This window comes from Symphalangus syndactylus, chromosome 9 (genome assembly GCF_028878055.3).
Source record: "Symphalangus syndactylus isolate Jambi chromosome 9, NHGRI_mSymSyn1-v2.1_pri, whole genome shotgun sequence".
Lineage (NCBI taxonomy): Eukaryota > Metazoa > Chordata > Mammalia > Primates > Hylobatidae > Symphalangus > Symphalangus syndactylus.
The window spans coordinates 134474449-134493093 of NC_072431.2; the positions used below are offsets into that span (position 1 = coordinate 134474449).

Genomic DNA, 18645 nt, shown 5'->3' on the forward strand with positions numbered 1-18645 from the left:
AGGGATATTAACTACATTCTTATTGTTTTTCTTTTAGCAAAACTGAAACTATATACCCATTGAACAATGAATCCCTGTTCACTTTTCCCTCTTTGTTTTGGAAAACACCATTCCATGCTCTATCTCTATAAATATTAGTATTCTACATATCTTATATATGTGAAATAATATAATATTCATTCTTCTGTGACTAGCATATTTAAGTATGCATAAAAACCTCATGGTTCATCCATGTTGTAGCATGTATCTGAATTTCTTTCCTTTTTAAGACCAAAAGCATTTCATTGTACATACATGTCAAATTGTGCATATGCATTCACGCCTTAATGGATACATGTATTTCTTTCACCTTTTAGGTAATATGAATAATGCTGCTCTGAACATGAGTCTACAAACATCTAGTTGAGGCCCTGCTTTCAATACTTTTGGATATATAGCTGAAAATGGAATTGCTGCTTATATCATAATTCCATTTTCTGTTTTGAAGAACTACCATACTATTTTCACAATGGCTGTGCCATTTTACATTCCCAACAGCAGTGCACAAGATTTCCAATTTCTACACGTATGTGCCAACACTTGTTGTTTTCTATTGTGTTTTTGTGTTTTTTTTATAGTGACCATCCTAATGGATGTGAAATGATACCTAATTGTGGTTTTTGTGTGCATTTCCTTAATGATTAATAATATTGAGCGCCTTTTCAGGTGCTTGTAAGTCATTTGTATATCTTCTTATGCAAGATATATATTCAAGTTCTTTTCCCATTTTTGAACTAGCTTGTTTGTTTTCTTGTTGTTTCCAGAGTTTTAATTTTGTGATTATTGTAGGGTCATATATGGCCTGTAAGGAATAATTTACAGAGATTCTGAATGCATTTTACCCAGTTGTCCTGAATGACAATATCTTTTCAAACAATAGTACCATGTCAAAACCAGAATACTGGCCTTGATAGAAGCATGATGTAAATCTATTTCAGCACCTCAAGCAATCCTTATACTCACACCCCCTACCCACTCATGCTCCACTCCCTGGCCTTCACCTTGAAAAATTATTCCTACTTTCTATAATTTTATTCAAGAACATTTTATAAAAAGGAATCACGAAATGTTACTTTTTGTGACTGATGATTTATACTCAGCCTAGTTCTCTTGAAATTTGTCCAGGTTGTTGTGTGTATTAATAATTGGCTCATTTTAATAGATGAGTAGTGTTCTATGGTATGAATATACCAGACTTTGTTAAATCTTCGTATATGAACGGCATTGGGGTGTTTCTAGTGTTTCATTACTATAAAGCAACACTCATAATTATGTTATAGACATAATGATGGACATTCCATAATGCCCAGGTGTTAACAAAAAATCCAACATTGTTATGGACATTCATATAAATAATCTTGTGTGAACATTTGGTAAAGGTCTAGGAGTGAAAGTTTTGGATTATAAGGTATTTTCGTATTTCGTTGTTTTTTTAAAAAACTGTCAAATGGTTTTCCATTTTCACTGTACCATTTTATATTTACTAGAAGAAATATTTGTGTTCTGTGTCCCCTGAGGAATGGTTTATTTCTAAATAACTTGTAGAGGGAGAATGGAGAGGTAAATTGCTGTATTCCCTCATTATCTTTGGTTCAACAAGGACCATAAAAGACACACTGTAGTCATAACCAATATTTGCCATGGTTTGAATGTGTCCCACAATTTCATGTGTTGGAAGCTTACTCTCCATTTTGGCAAAATTAAAGTTGGAGCCTTTAAGTGGTGATTGGATCATGAAAGCTCTGCTCTCATGAGGGGATTAACGCTTTCATGAATTAAAGGTGGATTATCAGAGGAGTGAAATGGCAGCTTATGTAAAAATAGGAAGAGGGACCTAAGCAAGTATGTTAGCATGCTCTGGACTCTTCCTGTGTGATACTCTGCAACACATCAAGATCCAGTAGAGATTTCCCATTAGAAAGAAGGTCTTCATGAGATGCCAGGACATGCTCTGGCACTTCCTATACTCCTTAATTGTAAGAAATAAATTTATTTTCTTTATAAATTACCCAATTTCAGGTGTTCTATTATTAGCAACAGAAAATGGACTAGGATAATAATCCTTCAGAATATGCTTATAAAAATCGCTGTTGCAGATATAATTAGTTAAGATGAAGTCATCTTAGCCTGAGTGGACCCTTAAATCAAAATGTCTAGTATACTCATAAGAAAACAATGTGCACACATGAAGGGAGAGCACACTATGTATGGACAGTGTGGAGGCTGAAGATTGGCACCTGCAAGCCAAGGAATGCCGAAGATTGACAGCAAACCACCAGAAGCCAGTGAGGATTATACTCTACAGGTTATGGAAAGTGCACCATCTTTCTATGTCTAACCTCCAGAACTGGGAGAAAATGTATTTCCATTGCCTTAAGCCACCAGTTTGTATACTTTCTTAAAGCAGCTGAAAGACTTCATACATCCTTGGAACCGCTCTAGGTGCCTGTCCTGCTGTCACTTTAGGGTGTCATGTAGGTTTATAAGCAGTAGGACAAAGAATGAGAGATATTTCCATCTCCTAAAAATCCTCCTGGAAGCAGTCTTTGGGTATTTCCTGGTTAAGAGATTGAAATGATAGACACCAGATAAAATTATGGAGCTTTCTCTATTATCCTCTTTTCATACCTCTATTTTTACTAAAAGAATAGAATTATGTATAGAATGCACGTGCCAAGAGAAGGTTCAGAGCCAGTCAAGTAACCAGGTAGAAGCTCCATGAAAGCATAATTATTATTTTTTTCTCTCCTGAATCCTAAAGTCCTAGAACAATGATAGGCACATAGAATAAACTCAATCATTGATTATGAATAGAGACCCAAAATACTGATATTTTATTGATCATCACTACTGTCAAGAAATACACCTTATGCGCTCCCCCACCTTTGTTCTCAAAGAACAATCTAGAGGAGCCTAGGCAAACCAGGTGGTACAGTTCAGACTGTACAGGGTAATCTATGAGTTCTGCCCTGTGACTGCCATGATCCCTCTTCATCTTCAACAGAGTATTGGTAGGAAAAAGTTCTTTATGAGAGATGTATCAAGATCATGAGCAGTTCTTCCTTACTCCAGATGCAGCCTAAACCCCATAGCTGCATTGTGTGGAATCGTTTGAGATCCTCTCTCCTGTCTCCGTTCCAACCAGATCTTGACAATTCCTCTTCTCTACACCACCTCCTGCCCTGCTGACTCTGGCTGTTTCCACACATGCTATGCTTCCAAGACTTTGTGCTTTTTCCTGGGCTTCTCCTTGTCCCTTTTTGCACTCTCTTCTGCTTAGATGTCTTTCAAGATGCAGATCAGCCATCAGTTTCCTTAGGGAAATTTTGCTCTCTCCACTTACCTACACTGTTCCCTGTATATTTATTCTTTCACATGTTGGCATTAAACACAACCCTGATTCCTGTGGATCATTACAGTGTCTATGATGACCTACAAGTATCATTGCACTTACTATCCTTTGCTTCTCCATGTCCCACACTAGATTCAGAGCACTTTATGGGCAGGCACAGAGGGCTACTCAAATCATGCTACTTGAATTAAGTTTATAGGACCTGATAATGAGCTAGTAGCAGCTTCAGTTAGCCTGCAAACAAACAAACACAACTAGTAGGACCTCACTGACAGAGTGTAAAATGTACTCTTTGATTTAGGATTTAGAGACACACAGGGAGGAGGTATGTGTAGCTAGAATAAGGCCAGTATTTGTGCCGATTCACCACTTTGATGAGGGGACATGGAGTAATGCCAGGGACAAAAGAGGAATTTATAGAATGATTGAAGGTCTAAAGGCAGTGTGCTGAGAGGCAGGTGGGGGATACGCATTGGGCAAAGTTCTAAGGAGGTCTCTGGGGTTACCCTAGGGTGAACATGCCTAATACCTCTCCCACCAGTTCATTCCTTCACTGCTTTTCCTCCGTGCTATGTGCTGATGTTAGAGATGGTTAGATCCTTTATCTGTTACATTTCTTCTAGTGTGAAAAGAGGAAAAATGAAGAGACCTGAGTGAGTGTGTGTGAACATATGTGCCTATGTGTGTAAAACTTTAAAAATTTATTTCCAGTAAGTTTGTAATTCACATATTACAGTTGTACACATTTTTGTAGTACATGTCATATTTTGATACATGTATATAATGTGTAATGATCAAATCAGGGTAATTGGGATATCCATCCAAACTAACATTCATCTTTTTTGTGTTGGAATCATTACAATTCTCTTCTAGCTATTTTGGAATATATAGTGAATTATTGTTAAGTATAATTTCCCCATTGTACTATCAACTACTAGAACTTATTCCATCTATCTAACTTCCTCCATTTGGAGAGACTATATAAGTACAGAGCAAGTGAAACGTGAATACTAATAATGATTCTCATGTTCTAATAAACAGCAATCATTTAATTGGGCATCAGTGAATTTGTCATTGAGAATACATATGAGAATGGATGAGATGTCCAGTCCATGATTACTCTACTTTGTACATAATTTAACTGAAGTTCCATCGTCACAAATTACTTCACAACAGAATGGATCAAATCTGTGACGTCCACTTCTCTTTTTTCGGGAAAGTATTATTTTCTTCAATGATGGCTGCCCTTCAGACAGTGGTTTCTTCAGCTCTGGTGGCAAATTAGGAATGAATTCTGATGTCATACCTAAGGTTTGTCCATCTTTGTTGTTGGAGGTTGACACCATTTCTGTGAAGTAAAAGAGAGGAATGAAAGGTGAGGAAAAACATTCATGTGAAAGAGGGTCAGAAAAATTATACAATTTTCCTAGACTACAATGTACCCATTGCCTCAATGTAATTAAACACCAAAGAGAATCAGCAAGTATCCTAACATTTCAACAACTTAGCTTACTTAGAGTAGGGCACTTTAAGATACTACAATACTAAGGATATGCTAACACCTCATCCTGTGCCCTCTATGCACTCTTCTAATGACCCTCTAAATGCCTATACCATACCGCTTTTGACTCTCCTTGATGCTGTTTTGATTGATAACTTCAATGCATTATGTACTGGATAGCAATAAGGAATTTTTTTAAAATCACAAGTTATTCTAATAGAAAGATTCAGATATTTAAATCTAATCCACATAAATCTATGCATCTATAACACTGGATCTTAGCTAAAAGGCTGAGAAGCAACATACATCTATATGTATCGACACCAAATGTTAACATTTGTTATCCATGAATACTTTCCATTTTTCTTGTTAAATTTATATATATATTTGTCAAAGTATTTAAATGAGGATTTTCAATTATTTACTGAGAAAAAAGTGAAATTTAAATAGAAATTATAGTACAGCATGCTCTTCCTCAGTTTGCATTAGAAATTGTTTTGACTTTGTGGTGTTCTTCCCTTATTTTATAGTAAAATGAAACAAGCTCTGACTAATAATGTAAAAAAAGGAAATAGCTTTGAAATCATTATATAAATCACACAAAATCCAGGTGCATTCACTGTGCACGATAACTTTAAACAGAGTCATTTAATGATTTAATGAAGTGTATGCATATGGTTTACAAGAAGCAGTTCTGGAGTCACACATTGCTGGTTCAAAACCTACGTCATTTGTATTAAATGTGAAACAAGGTTTAGTATTTTAACTTAGCTTTTCAGAACTTAATATGACCTATTAGACAGAATATAGTAGCCTGTATCTCTTTTGGAAACTGCCCCTGCTAGTTTTAACTTAGCTTGCAATTTATCTTTATGAATACCCTGTTACTTAGTAAAGTTTGAAAACTATCCTGGTATGGAACTTTCCTTAATTCTGAAATCTTGCTTTTAAAGAAAATGATTTGCATCCTCAAATGTCGAAAGCACTAATCAAATCAGCTATGATGGTCTTAACACTAAACTTCCCTTATCTCTGGTCCCCTTCAATTTCCGCTCTAGGCATCCAGGCAACTTTCTTTCTCTTCATCTCATCTCTCTCAACACACTACAAAAGTAGATTCAAAGAAATAGAAGGCAAGGTGCTCTGTTGGTGTGCATTAAAAAAACTTTTTTGTAAGAGGACGTTTTTGGTGACATAGACCATTGCCCAACGTAATGACAAAGGAGGAGAGTTATTAAATCTAAGCCCCGTTTATCTCACATTCCAGGAACCTAACAGAGGTCTCAGTGTGCTGCCCCCAGGCCAATAGGTGCACAAACAGAAATGATAATCAGCTCACCACCTCACTGTTTGTCCCCTTTCTTCTTAATTGAAGATGCCTGGCTCAGGCATCCCGTTGCAATCACACCTGCTTTCTGGCCTGCCCAGCTTTCCTGGGGGTCTGGGAGTACAGCTCACCTCCTGCTGGTGTTTGAGAATAGTCACCTTCTCTGAGGATTCCCTGTTTTCTCCACCCTGTATCTCTGGCCGCCAGGTGGGAAAGGCACCAAGAGCCTCCAAGGTGAGGCTGTTCTTCTGTTTTTTCCTGCAGCTTCCCCTCTACCCCCAACTTCCCATGAGATTTCTGGTGAGACCCTTTTAATAAAAGCACATTACAATGAAAAACCACAAACTTTTAGGCACTAGCCACAGTAGAGTCTGAGTTGATTACAGGCAGTCAATGAGATCTGGAGCCTGTTTTTTCAGGCCTCATTCTGATTGTTTGGTAGTCCAGGGCTCTTACCTGTCGGTCGTCCAGATTCCAGCAGCCATCCTCCTGGGGTGGTGGTGAATGTCTTCTCAGGCACGGGGCAATATGACAGCAAGTGTTTTCCAAATCGTGGACCACATCCCCTCAGCTCTGCTGCTAGGCTTTCTCTAAGGAGTTGGCTCAGTAGCAGCCAGATTGCTGGCAGATAGGACCAGAACAGGCTGGCCATCCTGGACCTGGACTCTCCTGTTCTGGGTGTTCTCAGCCTTTCTTTAGAGACTTGCTGCTGTAGCCTACCAGACTGTGCTAGTGTGTGCCTTCTGGCCTCCAGACTGCTTTCTGCATGCCTTCACCAGGCTTTTATTTCCTTAGGGCTATTACTCAGCTTTTGCGTCAATGGTGTCAGTTCCACCCCTTTCCGACCCACCTACGTGGAACTTTCTCCCTCAGTTCTTATTTAGTCTCCCTACTTGCCCTACCCACACTCTCATAACCCTCTTTGCTCCCAATGTGCTGCTGCACTTTGCTTGTTTTGAATTTGGTTTTTCTACTTCTTTTTCTTAACTTTCCTCCTGTATTACTATTTTTATGCTTACTAAAATAATGGTAATTTTTAATGTACTTTGCTTAGATGAAATAAAAATAGAACTGACCTGTAAGCTCATTGGCTAGAGATTATCTTAGTTAACATTTGGCATATAAGCTTTTAATTGCGGGGGTCTGTCCCACAGACCCTGACCCAATGACAGATGAATAACATACACTGACACAGATAGTTTGCCTGTCAGTCCAGCTGAGGGTCTGGGCCACCTACAGACACCAAGGAGGGTGCTGTAAAGAGTTGCAGCCATGGCCCCAATCAGCCAGCAAAGCTCACATTTTTTCAGTATGGATTAAATGACAAAGGTCTTGAGTAAATACCACTAGAGGGTAATTGACATTGCCAACCTCCCGAGTAGAGAGCAATTATGCACCCGCGGTTGATCAAAGATTAGTCTTAGGACCACAAGAGTAAACAAACTAGATAAACTACATTCGTTTGTATCTGTGCCTTAAGCTATTAACTCAAGGTAAGGATTAGGCTGCCTTCAGCCTGATCTATTACTGGAGCTTATACAAACCCCTCCGGCGTTTCAAAAAGGTTTGCGTCTTTTTCTTATAACTAACTTAAAAAACTTTCCCGTCAGCCTGACTGAACTCTCACATCTCCCCCCTTTCTGTTCTTTGCATCGGGTTCTGTTGACTGAAGAGTACAGATGTGTGCAGCAACAGGTTTGTCAGGCAAGGTGGTCATTGCTCTTATTCCGGCTTTGCGTCCTAGAATTAGCAAATAACATAAGACAATCATGAGTATAATTAGTAGCATTCCTTTCCAGTCAAAGAGTGACCCCCAGGATCAGGGGTATAAGCAGGAGAAATGATCTTGCACACCCTTCCATATGGCTGTCTGTTGAGTGTGTAGATCTATCATGTGAAGGGATTCTAAAATTTTAGTTTTAAGTTGCTTTACGTCTGCTGTTAAATTGTCATGAAAGGTTCCCCAGAGGTGTTGTTTCACCTCATCCCAACTATATATTGATTGAATCCAAGGTAAAAAAGTGACACAGATATGTTTATGCTCCCAGTCACAGTTTAATTGCTATCAGAATGCTAGGGCATCTTGTCGCTCCCCCTGCATATTCCAAGGCAGCCTTGAGGGCTTGCAGACGTGCAAGAATCTCTTGATCTATACCCTGCTGTAAGAGAAGTTCGTTAGACACATTTCCAGCCAAATTATCTACAAAAGCAGCTGTTCGCACTGATTCAGTAGTAGATGCTATAGCCACACTAGCAGCTGCTAGGATGACTGTGGCTGAGGCTATAAAGGCTATAAGTGTGCCTATGAATCTTTTGGGTCTGACCTGGCATAGCGCACATTCTAAGGTGGCAAAGGAAGAGGAACCTTGCCAATAGTGTGTCAAATTGACTGGTAGGAATGCCTCAGATTGTCTCCTTAATACCATGACACTAGTAATATTTAAATTAGATATATTGTAATTAGTGGTACATGAGGCCAACAAAGCCTGTCCTCGCACCCAGGTCACAAACACGGAATTTTGGGTTGTAATATAAATATTAGTTTTATATCCTAAGACTTTGCTAAAGTTGCTTATCAGCTTAAGAAGCTATGGGGTTGAGACTACGGGGTTTTCTAGGTATAGAACCATGTCATCTGCAAACAAAGATAATGTGACTTCCTTTCTTCCTATTTGAATACCCTTCATTTCTTCCTCTTGCTTAATTGCCCTGGCCAGGACTTCAAATACTATGTTGAATAGGAGTGGTGAGAGAGGGTATCCTTGTCTTGTGCTGGTTTTCAAGGGGAATGCTTCCAGCTTTTGCCCATTCTGTGTGATATTGGCTGTGGGTTTGTCATAAATGGCTCTTATTATTTTGAGGTATTTTCCTTCAATACCTAGTCTACTGAGAGTTTTTAACATGAAGGGATGTTGAATTTTATCAAAGACCTTTTCTGCATGTCTTGAGATAATCATGTGGTTTTTGTCTTTAGTTATGTTTATGTGATAAATCACATCTATTGATTTGTGTATGTTGAACCAACCTTGCATCCCAGGGACGAAGCCAACTTGCTCATGGTGGATAAGCTTGTTGATGGGCTGCTAGATTTGGTTTACCAGTATTTTATTGAGGATTTTTGCATCAATGTGCATCAAGGATATGGCCTGAAGTTTTCTTTTTGTTGTTGTTGTATCTTTGCCAGGTTTTGGTATCAGGATGATTCTGGCCTCATAGAATGAGTTATGGAGGAGTCCCTCCTCCTCAATTTTTTTGGAATAGTTTCAGTAGAAATGGTACCAGCTCTTCTTTGTACCTCTGGTAGACTTCAGCTCTGAATTCTTCTGGTTCTGGGCTTTATTCAGTTGGTAGAGTATTTATTACTGAACACATTTTTGGTCTATTCAGGGATTCAGTGTCTTCCTGGTTTACTTTTGGGAGGGTGTATGTGTCCAGGAAATTATCCATTTCTTCTAGATGTTCTAGTTTATGTGCATAGAGGTGTTTATAGTATTCTCTGATGGTTGTTTGTATTTCTTTGAGGTCAGTGGTGATATCCCTTATCATTTCTGATTGTGTTTATTTGATTCTTCTCTCTTTTCTTCTTTATTAGTCTAGCTAGCAATATATCTATTTCATTAATTTTTTTTTTCAGGAAACCAGCTCCCGAATTTTTTGATTTTTTTAAGGGTTTTTCATGTCTACATCTCCTTCAGTTTGACTCTGATCTTGGTTGTTCTGTTCCTCTGCTAGCTTTGGGATTTGTTTGCTCTTGATTCTCTAGTTCTTTTAGTTGAGATGTAAGGTTGTTAACTTGAGATCTTTCTAGTTTTTTGATGTGTGCATTTATTGCTGTAAATTTCTCTGTTAAGACTACTTTAGCTGCATCCCAGAGATTCTTGTATGTTGTCTCTGTTCTCATTAGTTTCAAAGAACTTGATTTCTGCCTCAGTTTTATTATTTACTCAAGAGTCATTCAGGAGCAGGTGGTTCAATTTCCATGTGGTTGTGTGCTTTTGAGTGAGTTTCTTAATCTTGAGTTTTAATTTGATTGTGCTGTGGTCTGAGACAATTATGACTTTATTTCTATTCCATTTGCTGAGGAATATTTTACTTCCAATTATGTGATCAACTTTAGAGTAAGTGTTGTGTGTTGATGAGAATGTTTTGGGGTGGAGGGTTCTGTACATATCTATCAGGTCCACTTGATCCAGAGCTGAGTTCAGGTCCTGACTATCTTCGTTAATTTTGTCTCGATGATCTGTCTAATACTGACAGAGGGGTGTTAAAGTCTCCTACTATTATTGTGTGGGAGTCTAAGTCTCATTGTACATCTCTAAGAACTTGCTTTATGAATCTGGGTGCTCTGTGTTGGGTGCACATGTATTCAGGATAGTTAGCTCTTCTTTTTGAATTGAACGCTTTACCGTTATGTAATGCCCTTGTTCTTCTATTTTGATCTTTGTTTGTTTAAAGTCTGTTTGGTCAGAAACTAGGATTGAAACCCTTGCTTTTTTCTGTTATAGATTCACTTGGTAAATTTTCCTCCATCCCTTTATTTTGAGCTTATTGTGTCTTTCCATGGAGATGAGTCTTTTGAAGACAGCATAGCAATGGGTGTTTGCTCTTTATCCAGTATGCCATTCTGTATCTTTTAATTAGGGGATTTAGCCTACCTACATTTAAGGTTAGTATTGTTATGTGTGAATTTGATCTTGTCCTGATGCTAGCTGGTTATTTTGCAGACTTATTTGTGTAGTTGCTTCATAGTGTCACTGGTCTGTGTACTTCAATGTGTTTTGTAGTGGCTGGTAATGTTGTTATTATTGTTTTCTCCATATAAAATTCTGGGTTGGAATTTCTTTTCTTTTTTTTTGAGACGGAGTCTCGCTCTGTCCCCCAGGCTGGAGTGCAGTGGCGCGATCTCGGCTCACTGCAAGCTCCGCCTCCCGGGTTCACGCCATTCTCCTGCCTCAGCCTCTCCGAGTAGCTGGGACTACAGGCGCCCGCCACCACGTGCGGCTAATTTTTTTGTATTCATTTTTTAGTAGAGACGGGGTTTCACTGTGTTAGCCAGGATGGTCTCGATATCCTGACCTCGTGATCCGCCCGCCTCGGCCTCCCAAAGTGCTGGGATTACTGGCATGAGCCACCGCGCCCGGCCGGAATTTCTTTTCTTTAAGTATGTTGAATATTGGCCCCCAATTTCTTCTCATTTGCAGGGTTTCTGCTGAAAGGTTCGCTGTTACTCGATGGGTTTTCCTTTGTAGGTGACCAGGCCTTTATGTCTAGCTGCCCTTAACATTTTTTCTTTCATTTTGACCTTGGAGAATCTGAGGATTATGTGTCTTAAGGTTGATCTTCTCATGGCGTATCTTACTGGGTTGTCTGCATTTCCTGAATTTGAATGTTGGCCTGTCTTGCTAGGTTGGGGAAGTTCTCTTGAATGATATCCTAAAGTATGTTTTCCAACTTGGTTTCATTCTTCTTGTCTCCTTCAGGTACCCCCGTCATTCATAGGTTTGGTCTCTTTACATAATCCCATAGTTCTTGGATATTTTGTTATTTTAAAAAAAATTCTTTTTTCCTCTCTTCTTGTCTGCCTGTTTTATTTCAGAAAGTTGGTCTTCCAGCTCTGAGAGTCTTTCCTCTGCTTGGTTTGTTCTGCTATTGATACTTATGATTGAATTGTGAGTTTCTCATGTTGTATTTTTCAGCTCCATCAGGTCAGTTATATTCCTCTCTAAATTTGCTTTTCTGGCTATCAGCTCCTGTATTGTTTTATCTTGATTCTTAGCTTCTTTGCATTGGGTTACAACATTCTTCTTTAATTCAGTGAAGTTCATTATTACCTACCTTCTGAAGCCTATTTCTGTCAATTCAGCCATCTCAGCCTCAACCCAGTTCTGTGCCCTTGCTGCAGAAGTGTTGCAGTCATTTGAAGGAGAAGAGGCACTCTGCCTTTTTGACTTTTCAGTATTTCTGCATTGATTCTTTCTCATCTTTGTGGGCTTAACTACCTTAGATCATTAAGGTTGCTTACCTTTGAAAGGGGTTTTTGTGGGGTCATTTCTGTTAATGTTGTTCTTGTTGTTCTCTGTTTTTCTTTTAACGGTCAAGCCATTCTACTGTAGGGCTTCTTTGGTTTTCTAGGGGTCCACTTCAGACCCCAGTCTCCTGGCTCTCCCACATCTGGAGGTATCACCAGTGAAGGCAGTGAAACAGCAAAGATGGCAGCCAACTCTCCCCTCTGGCACCTCCATTCTAGGTGGGCACTGACCTGCTCTTGGCATATATGCACCTGCAGGAGATGGCTGGCGACCCTCAATGGGAGATCTCACCCAGACATGAGGGACAGAATCAGGAACCCTTCTAATGAAGCTGTCTGGCTGTTTCTTGGTAGAGCAGGTGTATTGTGGGGTTGGGGTGGCTTCTTCATCTGGACCACCTGTATTCTTCACAGCTGGCAGGGTTGAACAGCTCAGGCTGGAATGACTGAGTTTATGGAACCATAGAAATGGGGGCTGCCCCTCACTCCAGGAGCTCCCTTCTAGGGAGAGATCAAATCTCTGTCCACAGAACCAAAGACCTGCCCAGTGAGGAGGAGTGGGTCAGGACCCAGTTATAGAAGCAGTCTGGCCATGATCTGGAAAGTTAGTTGCACTGCACCATGGGGTGGTGGGGGTGGGGACAGCTACTCCTCTGGGCCATCTGCACTCTTCACAGCCAGCAGGCTGGAACAGTTGATATGGAACCACAGAGATGGTGGCTACCTCATCGCATTTTAAAGTTTTAAACAAGTCAGCAAAGTTGTGGGGCAATGGGCTCATCAGGTGACTCTCGAAGTATAGAAAAATTTTATATCTAAATAGGACTGCTTGTTTATAAGTCTGTTTTCTTTCAGAAGGAAGTTTATTCATACCAGATCTGCTTTACTCATATAACCTGGAGGGCTTACTTGAAATAAATAAATAAATAATTTTTGTTCCCAATAAAAAATTATCTATGGTCCTCATAAACTTGAGGATGGCCCACTCATCGTTTGTCAAACATTGAGCATGTGTAACTCTTCTAATAATAACTGTCTAGGGCTACAGGAATGTCAGAGTCAGTGATTTAGATGAGTTTTCACCAAGACATAGTATCTGGAAGAGGCTTCTCAAAAGTGATGTTTTGAAAGTATTTTTATGGGTTGACAAAATTCAGAGAATAGTCCATATGTAATTCTGTTCTACAATGTAATTGATTATTTAAAAATGAATTCCTAGGTGTCTCTACATATCATGCAAAAATGCTTTCTAAAAATTGTTTTCGATTTTATGTTTTCTGGATATTTAATCCTTCTCTAGCACATGATTTGCTATCATTTCCTCCAATTTTGTGTTTTTATTTCACTCCATTAGTGTTCTTTTATGCACAAAAGTTTTCAGTGAAGTTGAATATTTATGGGGTTATTTTGGTGTGATATCCGCAAAATCTTTACAAAATCCAATGTCAAGAAAATTTTTTTCTTGACAATTTCCAATTTTTTCTTGACAAATTTTTTCTTGACAATTTCCAATGTCAAGAAAATTTCCCCTAGGATTTTTCTGAAACATTATGTTTATTTCTTATATTTTGTGTTTCATATATTTTGGGTTAAATATTCTATGTGGTGTGAGGTGATGGTACAAGTTCTTCTTTTTCTTGTAGCTATACAGTTTTTCCAGCATCACTTGTTGAAAAGACTGTTCTTTCCCCATGGAAATTGCCTTGGTACTTTTGTCAAACGTCACTTAACAAAATACCAGAGATTTGTTTCTGTTCTCTCTGTTCAATTCCATTGGTCCATATGAGTCTTCTTATATCAACACCACAATCTTTTGATGACTGTAGCTTTTTAGAAAGTTTTAAAATCAGAAAGTGTGAGTCTCCAATTTTGTTCATTTTAAAAGACAGTTTTGGTTATTTGGGAATTCTTGAGATTCCATATGAATATTAAGAAGTTTTTTTTTCTATTTCTGCAAAGGAAAAGAAAAGAAGAAAAAGAAAAGAAAAGAAACTACCTTTGCAATTTAAATAGAGATAATAGCAAACCTGTGGACCCCTTTTGGGTAGTACTGACATCTTAACAATGTTAAGTCTACTAATCCAGGAAACCTATGAATAAGATAGGTGTTTCCATTTGTTTATGTGCCGAGACCAGCTCAGTCGGGGAGACGCTAACCCAGTGGCACTAGAGGAATTAAAGACACACACACAGAAATACAGAAGTGTGAAGTGGGAAACTAGGGGTCTCACAGCCTTCAGAGCTGAGAGCCCTGAACAGAGATTTACCGCAAGCCAGTCATTAGCATTGTTTCTATAGATTTTAGGTTAACTAAAAGTATCCCTTATGGGAAACAAAGGGATGTGCTGAAATAAAGGGATGGGTTGGGCTAGCTATCTGTAGCAGGAGCATATCCTTAAGGCACAGATCGCTCATGCTATTGTTTGTGGTTTAAGAACACCTTTAAGCGGTTTTCCACCCTGGGTGGGCCAGGTGTTCCTTGCCCTCATTCCAGTAAACCTACAACCTTCCAGTGTGGGCGTTATGGCCATCATGAACATGTCACAGGGCTGCAGAGATTTTGTTTATGGCCAGTTTTGGGGCCAGTTTATGGTCAGATTTTGGGAGGCCTGTTCCCAACATTTATGTTTTATTTAATATCATTCAGCAATATTTTTCTAAATATATGACAAAATATTTTATTGTTTTTGATGCTATTGAAGATGGAGTTTTTTTCATAATTTCATTTTTTATGTTCATTTGAAACCAATGTTTGCATGTTGAATTTGTATCCTGTCATTTAATGGAAATTGTTCATTAGCTCTAATAGCTGTTTTTAGATCTTTCAGTTTTTCGACATATATAATTATATCATCTGCAAAGAGAGAATATGTATTTCTTCCTTTGCAGTTTTCATGCGTTTTTTTCTCACCTGATTTGTCTGGCTAAGTCTTCCACCACTATGCAAAATACAAGTGGTTGAAGCAAACATTATTGCCTTGTTCTTTGTTTTTTGTCGTCGTTTAGAGTCATAGTAACTGTGCATTTATATATACAAAATAAATTAAGCTTATGTATCAGTTTCTCATGGTAGTTTTAGGCATACTTTAGTAGCACTTCTATTATATATTCTTGAGTGAATCTCCTTATCTTTTACATGTTTTAATCAGATTCATTCCTACTTTCTTATATTTTCTAGAATAGCTACTTTTTTATGTGTTGCCAACATCAACCATCCCACACCCAATACCTATGACACATAGGACTTTGATAAATTTTGGAAATTAATTTTTAAATTTTGAGATAATGTCACATCACACATGTGAGGATCTGAAATAGTGGAGAGATATTCTGTCTACACTGTATCCACTTTTCATCAATGGTAACATCTTGAAAAACTATACCACAATATCAGAACCAGAATATTGACATGATATTATCAAAACATAAAATGATTCCAATACCACAAAAGTTGTCATAATCGCACACTCCTCCCTCCCACTTTTTACCCCACTGGCCTTAACCCATAGTAAAATGGTTCTCCCGTTCTATAATTATGTCTTTTCAAGATGTTTTATAACGCAATCATACAGAATGTAACCTTTTAGGACTGGCTATTTTCACTCAGCCTACAACTGTGGTGATTCTCCTTAGTTGTTTGGTGTATTAATACTTAGTTGCTTCTTGTTGCTGACAACTATTCATAATATGGATGTAACACCATTTGTTAAATAACTCACTGGGTTTTGAATTCAGAATTATAAGAAATGTAAACCAAAGTTGTCTGGTGAAGGAATTTGGAGAAAATATACTTTATTCTAATAAATAAATTGCATACTGGGAAGACTCAGCCTCCTGTGTAAAAATGAAAGGTGATTCCAGAGAACAAAGAGAGGGTTGGGGTTTTATAGCAAAAGTTCCCATTGAGATTTCCAATCAAATGTGTTTATTCAAATGAAGGATTCAAATGTGCTTACTTCTAATTAGTCAAAATAGTTGAGTTCTGATTGGTTGATACAGCTGAGTCCCTATTGGTTGAGGTAGCTGAACTCTGATTTGTTGGTTGAGATGAGGTCTGATAGTCTTTCGAAGTTTAAAAAGTGCAGTTTTTTAAAGAAGTTGCCATATGTGTGGGACCTCTATTCAGAAAATGTCTGCTTAGCTCTTTTAAAATTTAGGCTCAATTAGCCACTTAGGATACATCTTGAAAGATTGGCTCTTTCAGGTTCACATTTGTTCACAGAAAGAATAATAACACTATCCTTTTTAATCTGAACTCTCCTTCCTCAATAGCATGACTTTAGCTCAGCCAATGGTCTATCTTCTCCTACTCAAACTAGGCACTAATCTTGCTCAGTCATTTTCCATTCCTACTGCACATTTCATTTCCTGGGGAAGTTTTTAATAAAACTCCCAGTGCCTATGTTGCCTGTTTGAAACAATCAAATCAGTATATCTTGGTATCAGAGGTGCGCATCAATATTTTGAAAGACCCCCTGTTTTATCTAGTGTGCTGCAAAGTTGAGAAACCAATCCAATCCACAGCCCAAAGACCCTGTTGCAATATATTGAGAGTATTTTAATTGCTTTTGTTGCCTATACATCCATCAAGAATTGGAAAAGTTACAACCTTGCCATATGCACCAACCAGTAGGACAAATGTGTGAACTATCACAGGGAAGTCAAAAGGAATCTTAAAGGTACAGTTACCATGATTTGTAAATTCTTGTTCAGCCGAATGTTGTGCAATGGTCTCTCACAAGATATAAGACAAAGAAAGGAGGTGAGAGATTATACAGATAAAGAGATTAATATTTCTTATCTATATCTAGTTCAAGTCCTGGTTTCTGCTGTACACTGCTCAGTGGTAGAGCCATGGAGAGTTGAAGACCTTTGAGTTGGAGATGTGCAGGACCCCAGGATAGAGACAGCAACTTTGGACAAACTTTTCTTGCACCCATGCAGAGAGAAAATCACTGACAGAGGGGTCCATTCAGATTAGCACTGAGCGTGTTGAGGCAGGAGCTACTGAACATGGTGGGCCCTGAGATATTGGATGCATTGGTACTAAGACTCAGGGTTCATGACACAACTCAATAGAGAAAACATTAAAGAAAGTCTGTGGATTAATTTTTCACCCAGTGGAAGAGTTCAATTTCTTTCATTTATTAACAAGAAGTAGGCTATTTCTTACACATCAGAGAATACACTTATTAATTTATGACTGTTACACACAGAAACAATCTCTTAAGACTAATGATTTTCTGATATAACAATACAGACTTGGATCTCCTAGAAGCATAAAAGGTCACTATTTTGAACAACAATCAAATTTATTTGGGTATAAGGCTCCAAATAAAATAGATTTGGGAAATATTCTGGTTGTTTCCAAATAAAATGTCCATAATACACAGTACATCCACTGTGACTCAAGCAGAAAATTGCAAGGTTTGAGGTTTTATTTTCACATGATTTAAATTGACAAAGTACATAGAACAGTTTTGTTGTCTTTATGCACCTGGAGTTGGGCAGGATAAAGTTATTATATTTGTTAATGTAATTTAAAAAAACTTTATGATTCATTTAAAGTAAATTTGATTTAAAAACTATTGATATCTTCATATCATTAATAAAAAGATAGAACAACTTCTTTAGCAAAAAGGATTAACTGTTGACACAAAGTTTTGGGAAGACTGTTTCTTATGGACAAATGAAAATGCAAACATTAAGTCTGATTTTGCATGGTTCTAATAACCCATGGTGACGGACTTGGACGTCAGCAAAGGTATAATAGAGATTGCAAAGAAAGATTACATAACAAATAAATAATTGCCATTATCTATCATATAATTTATTCTTAATTTTTCAGACACAATTTACTGTACAGGAAATTAAACCAAAAGGAAGAAGAAATGATAGCAAGTTCCTTGAATGTTGTAGGTCCTTCAGTAATGACTCTCTGTCAGAAAACGTTGCATTCATACCTTGTGGCAAATTAGGAATGAATTCAACCAAAATATTTAAGGCTTCCATATTTTTGTGGATGGAGGATCACAGGAATTCTGTAAGGTTAAAAAAGTGGTAGCCACGCACAGTGGCTCATTCCTGTAATCCCAACACTTTGGGAGTCCTAGGTGGAAGGATCATTTGAGGCCAGGAGCTTGAGACTAGCCCAGCCTGGGCAACATAGCAAGACCCCATCTCAACAAAAAAAAATTTTTAAACTAGCTGGGTGTGGTGGCACATGCTTGTAGTCCCAGCTACTTGGGAAGCTGAGGCAGGAGGATTGCTCGAGCCCAGAGTTTGGGGCTGTAGTGAGGAATGATCATGCCACTGCACGCAAATCTAGGTGAGAGAGTGAGACCCTGACTCAAGAGTAAAAAGTTGGGAGAGGTATTTGTGAAAAAAAAATATTAATG

General features: G+C 38.2%; 1 protein-coding gene across 1 annotated transcript; it reads right to left on the minus strand.

The window, feature by feature from the left end:
- Nucleotides 1-3091: 3091 nt before the first annotated feature.
- On the minus strand, nt 3092-6976 carry INSL4 (insulin like 4). Its single transcript, XM_055294566.1, has 2 exons — nt 6676-6976; nt 3092-4739 (listed from the first exon to the last, which is right to left on the minus strand). Exons 1-2 carry the CDS (start codon nt 6869-6871, stop codon nt 4513-4515), a joined length of 423 nt encoding a protein of 140 aa, XP_055150541.1. The 5' UTR covers nt 6872-6976; the 3' UTR covers nt 3092-4512.
- Nucleotides 6977-18645: the final 11669 nt, after the last annotated feature.

Excerpts from the sequence above, each read along its gene's own strand:
- INSL4 (XM_055294566.1), bottom strand. The coding sequence starts at position 6,871 with ATGGCCAGCCTGTTCTGGTCCTATCTGCCAGCAATCTGGCTGCTACTG. Across the intron at positions 4,740-6,675 it reads GGAATCTGGACGACCGACAG|AAATGGTGTCAACCTCCAAC; the intron begins GTAAGAGCCCTG and ends TTTACTTCACAG.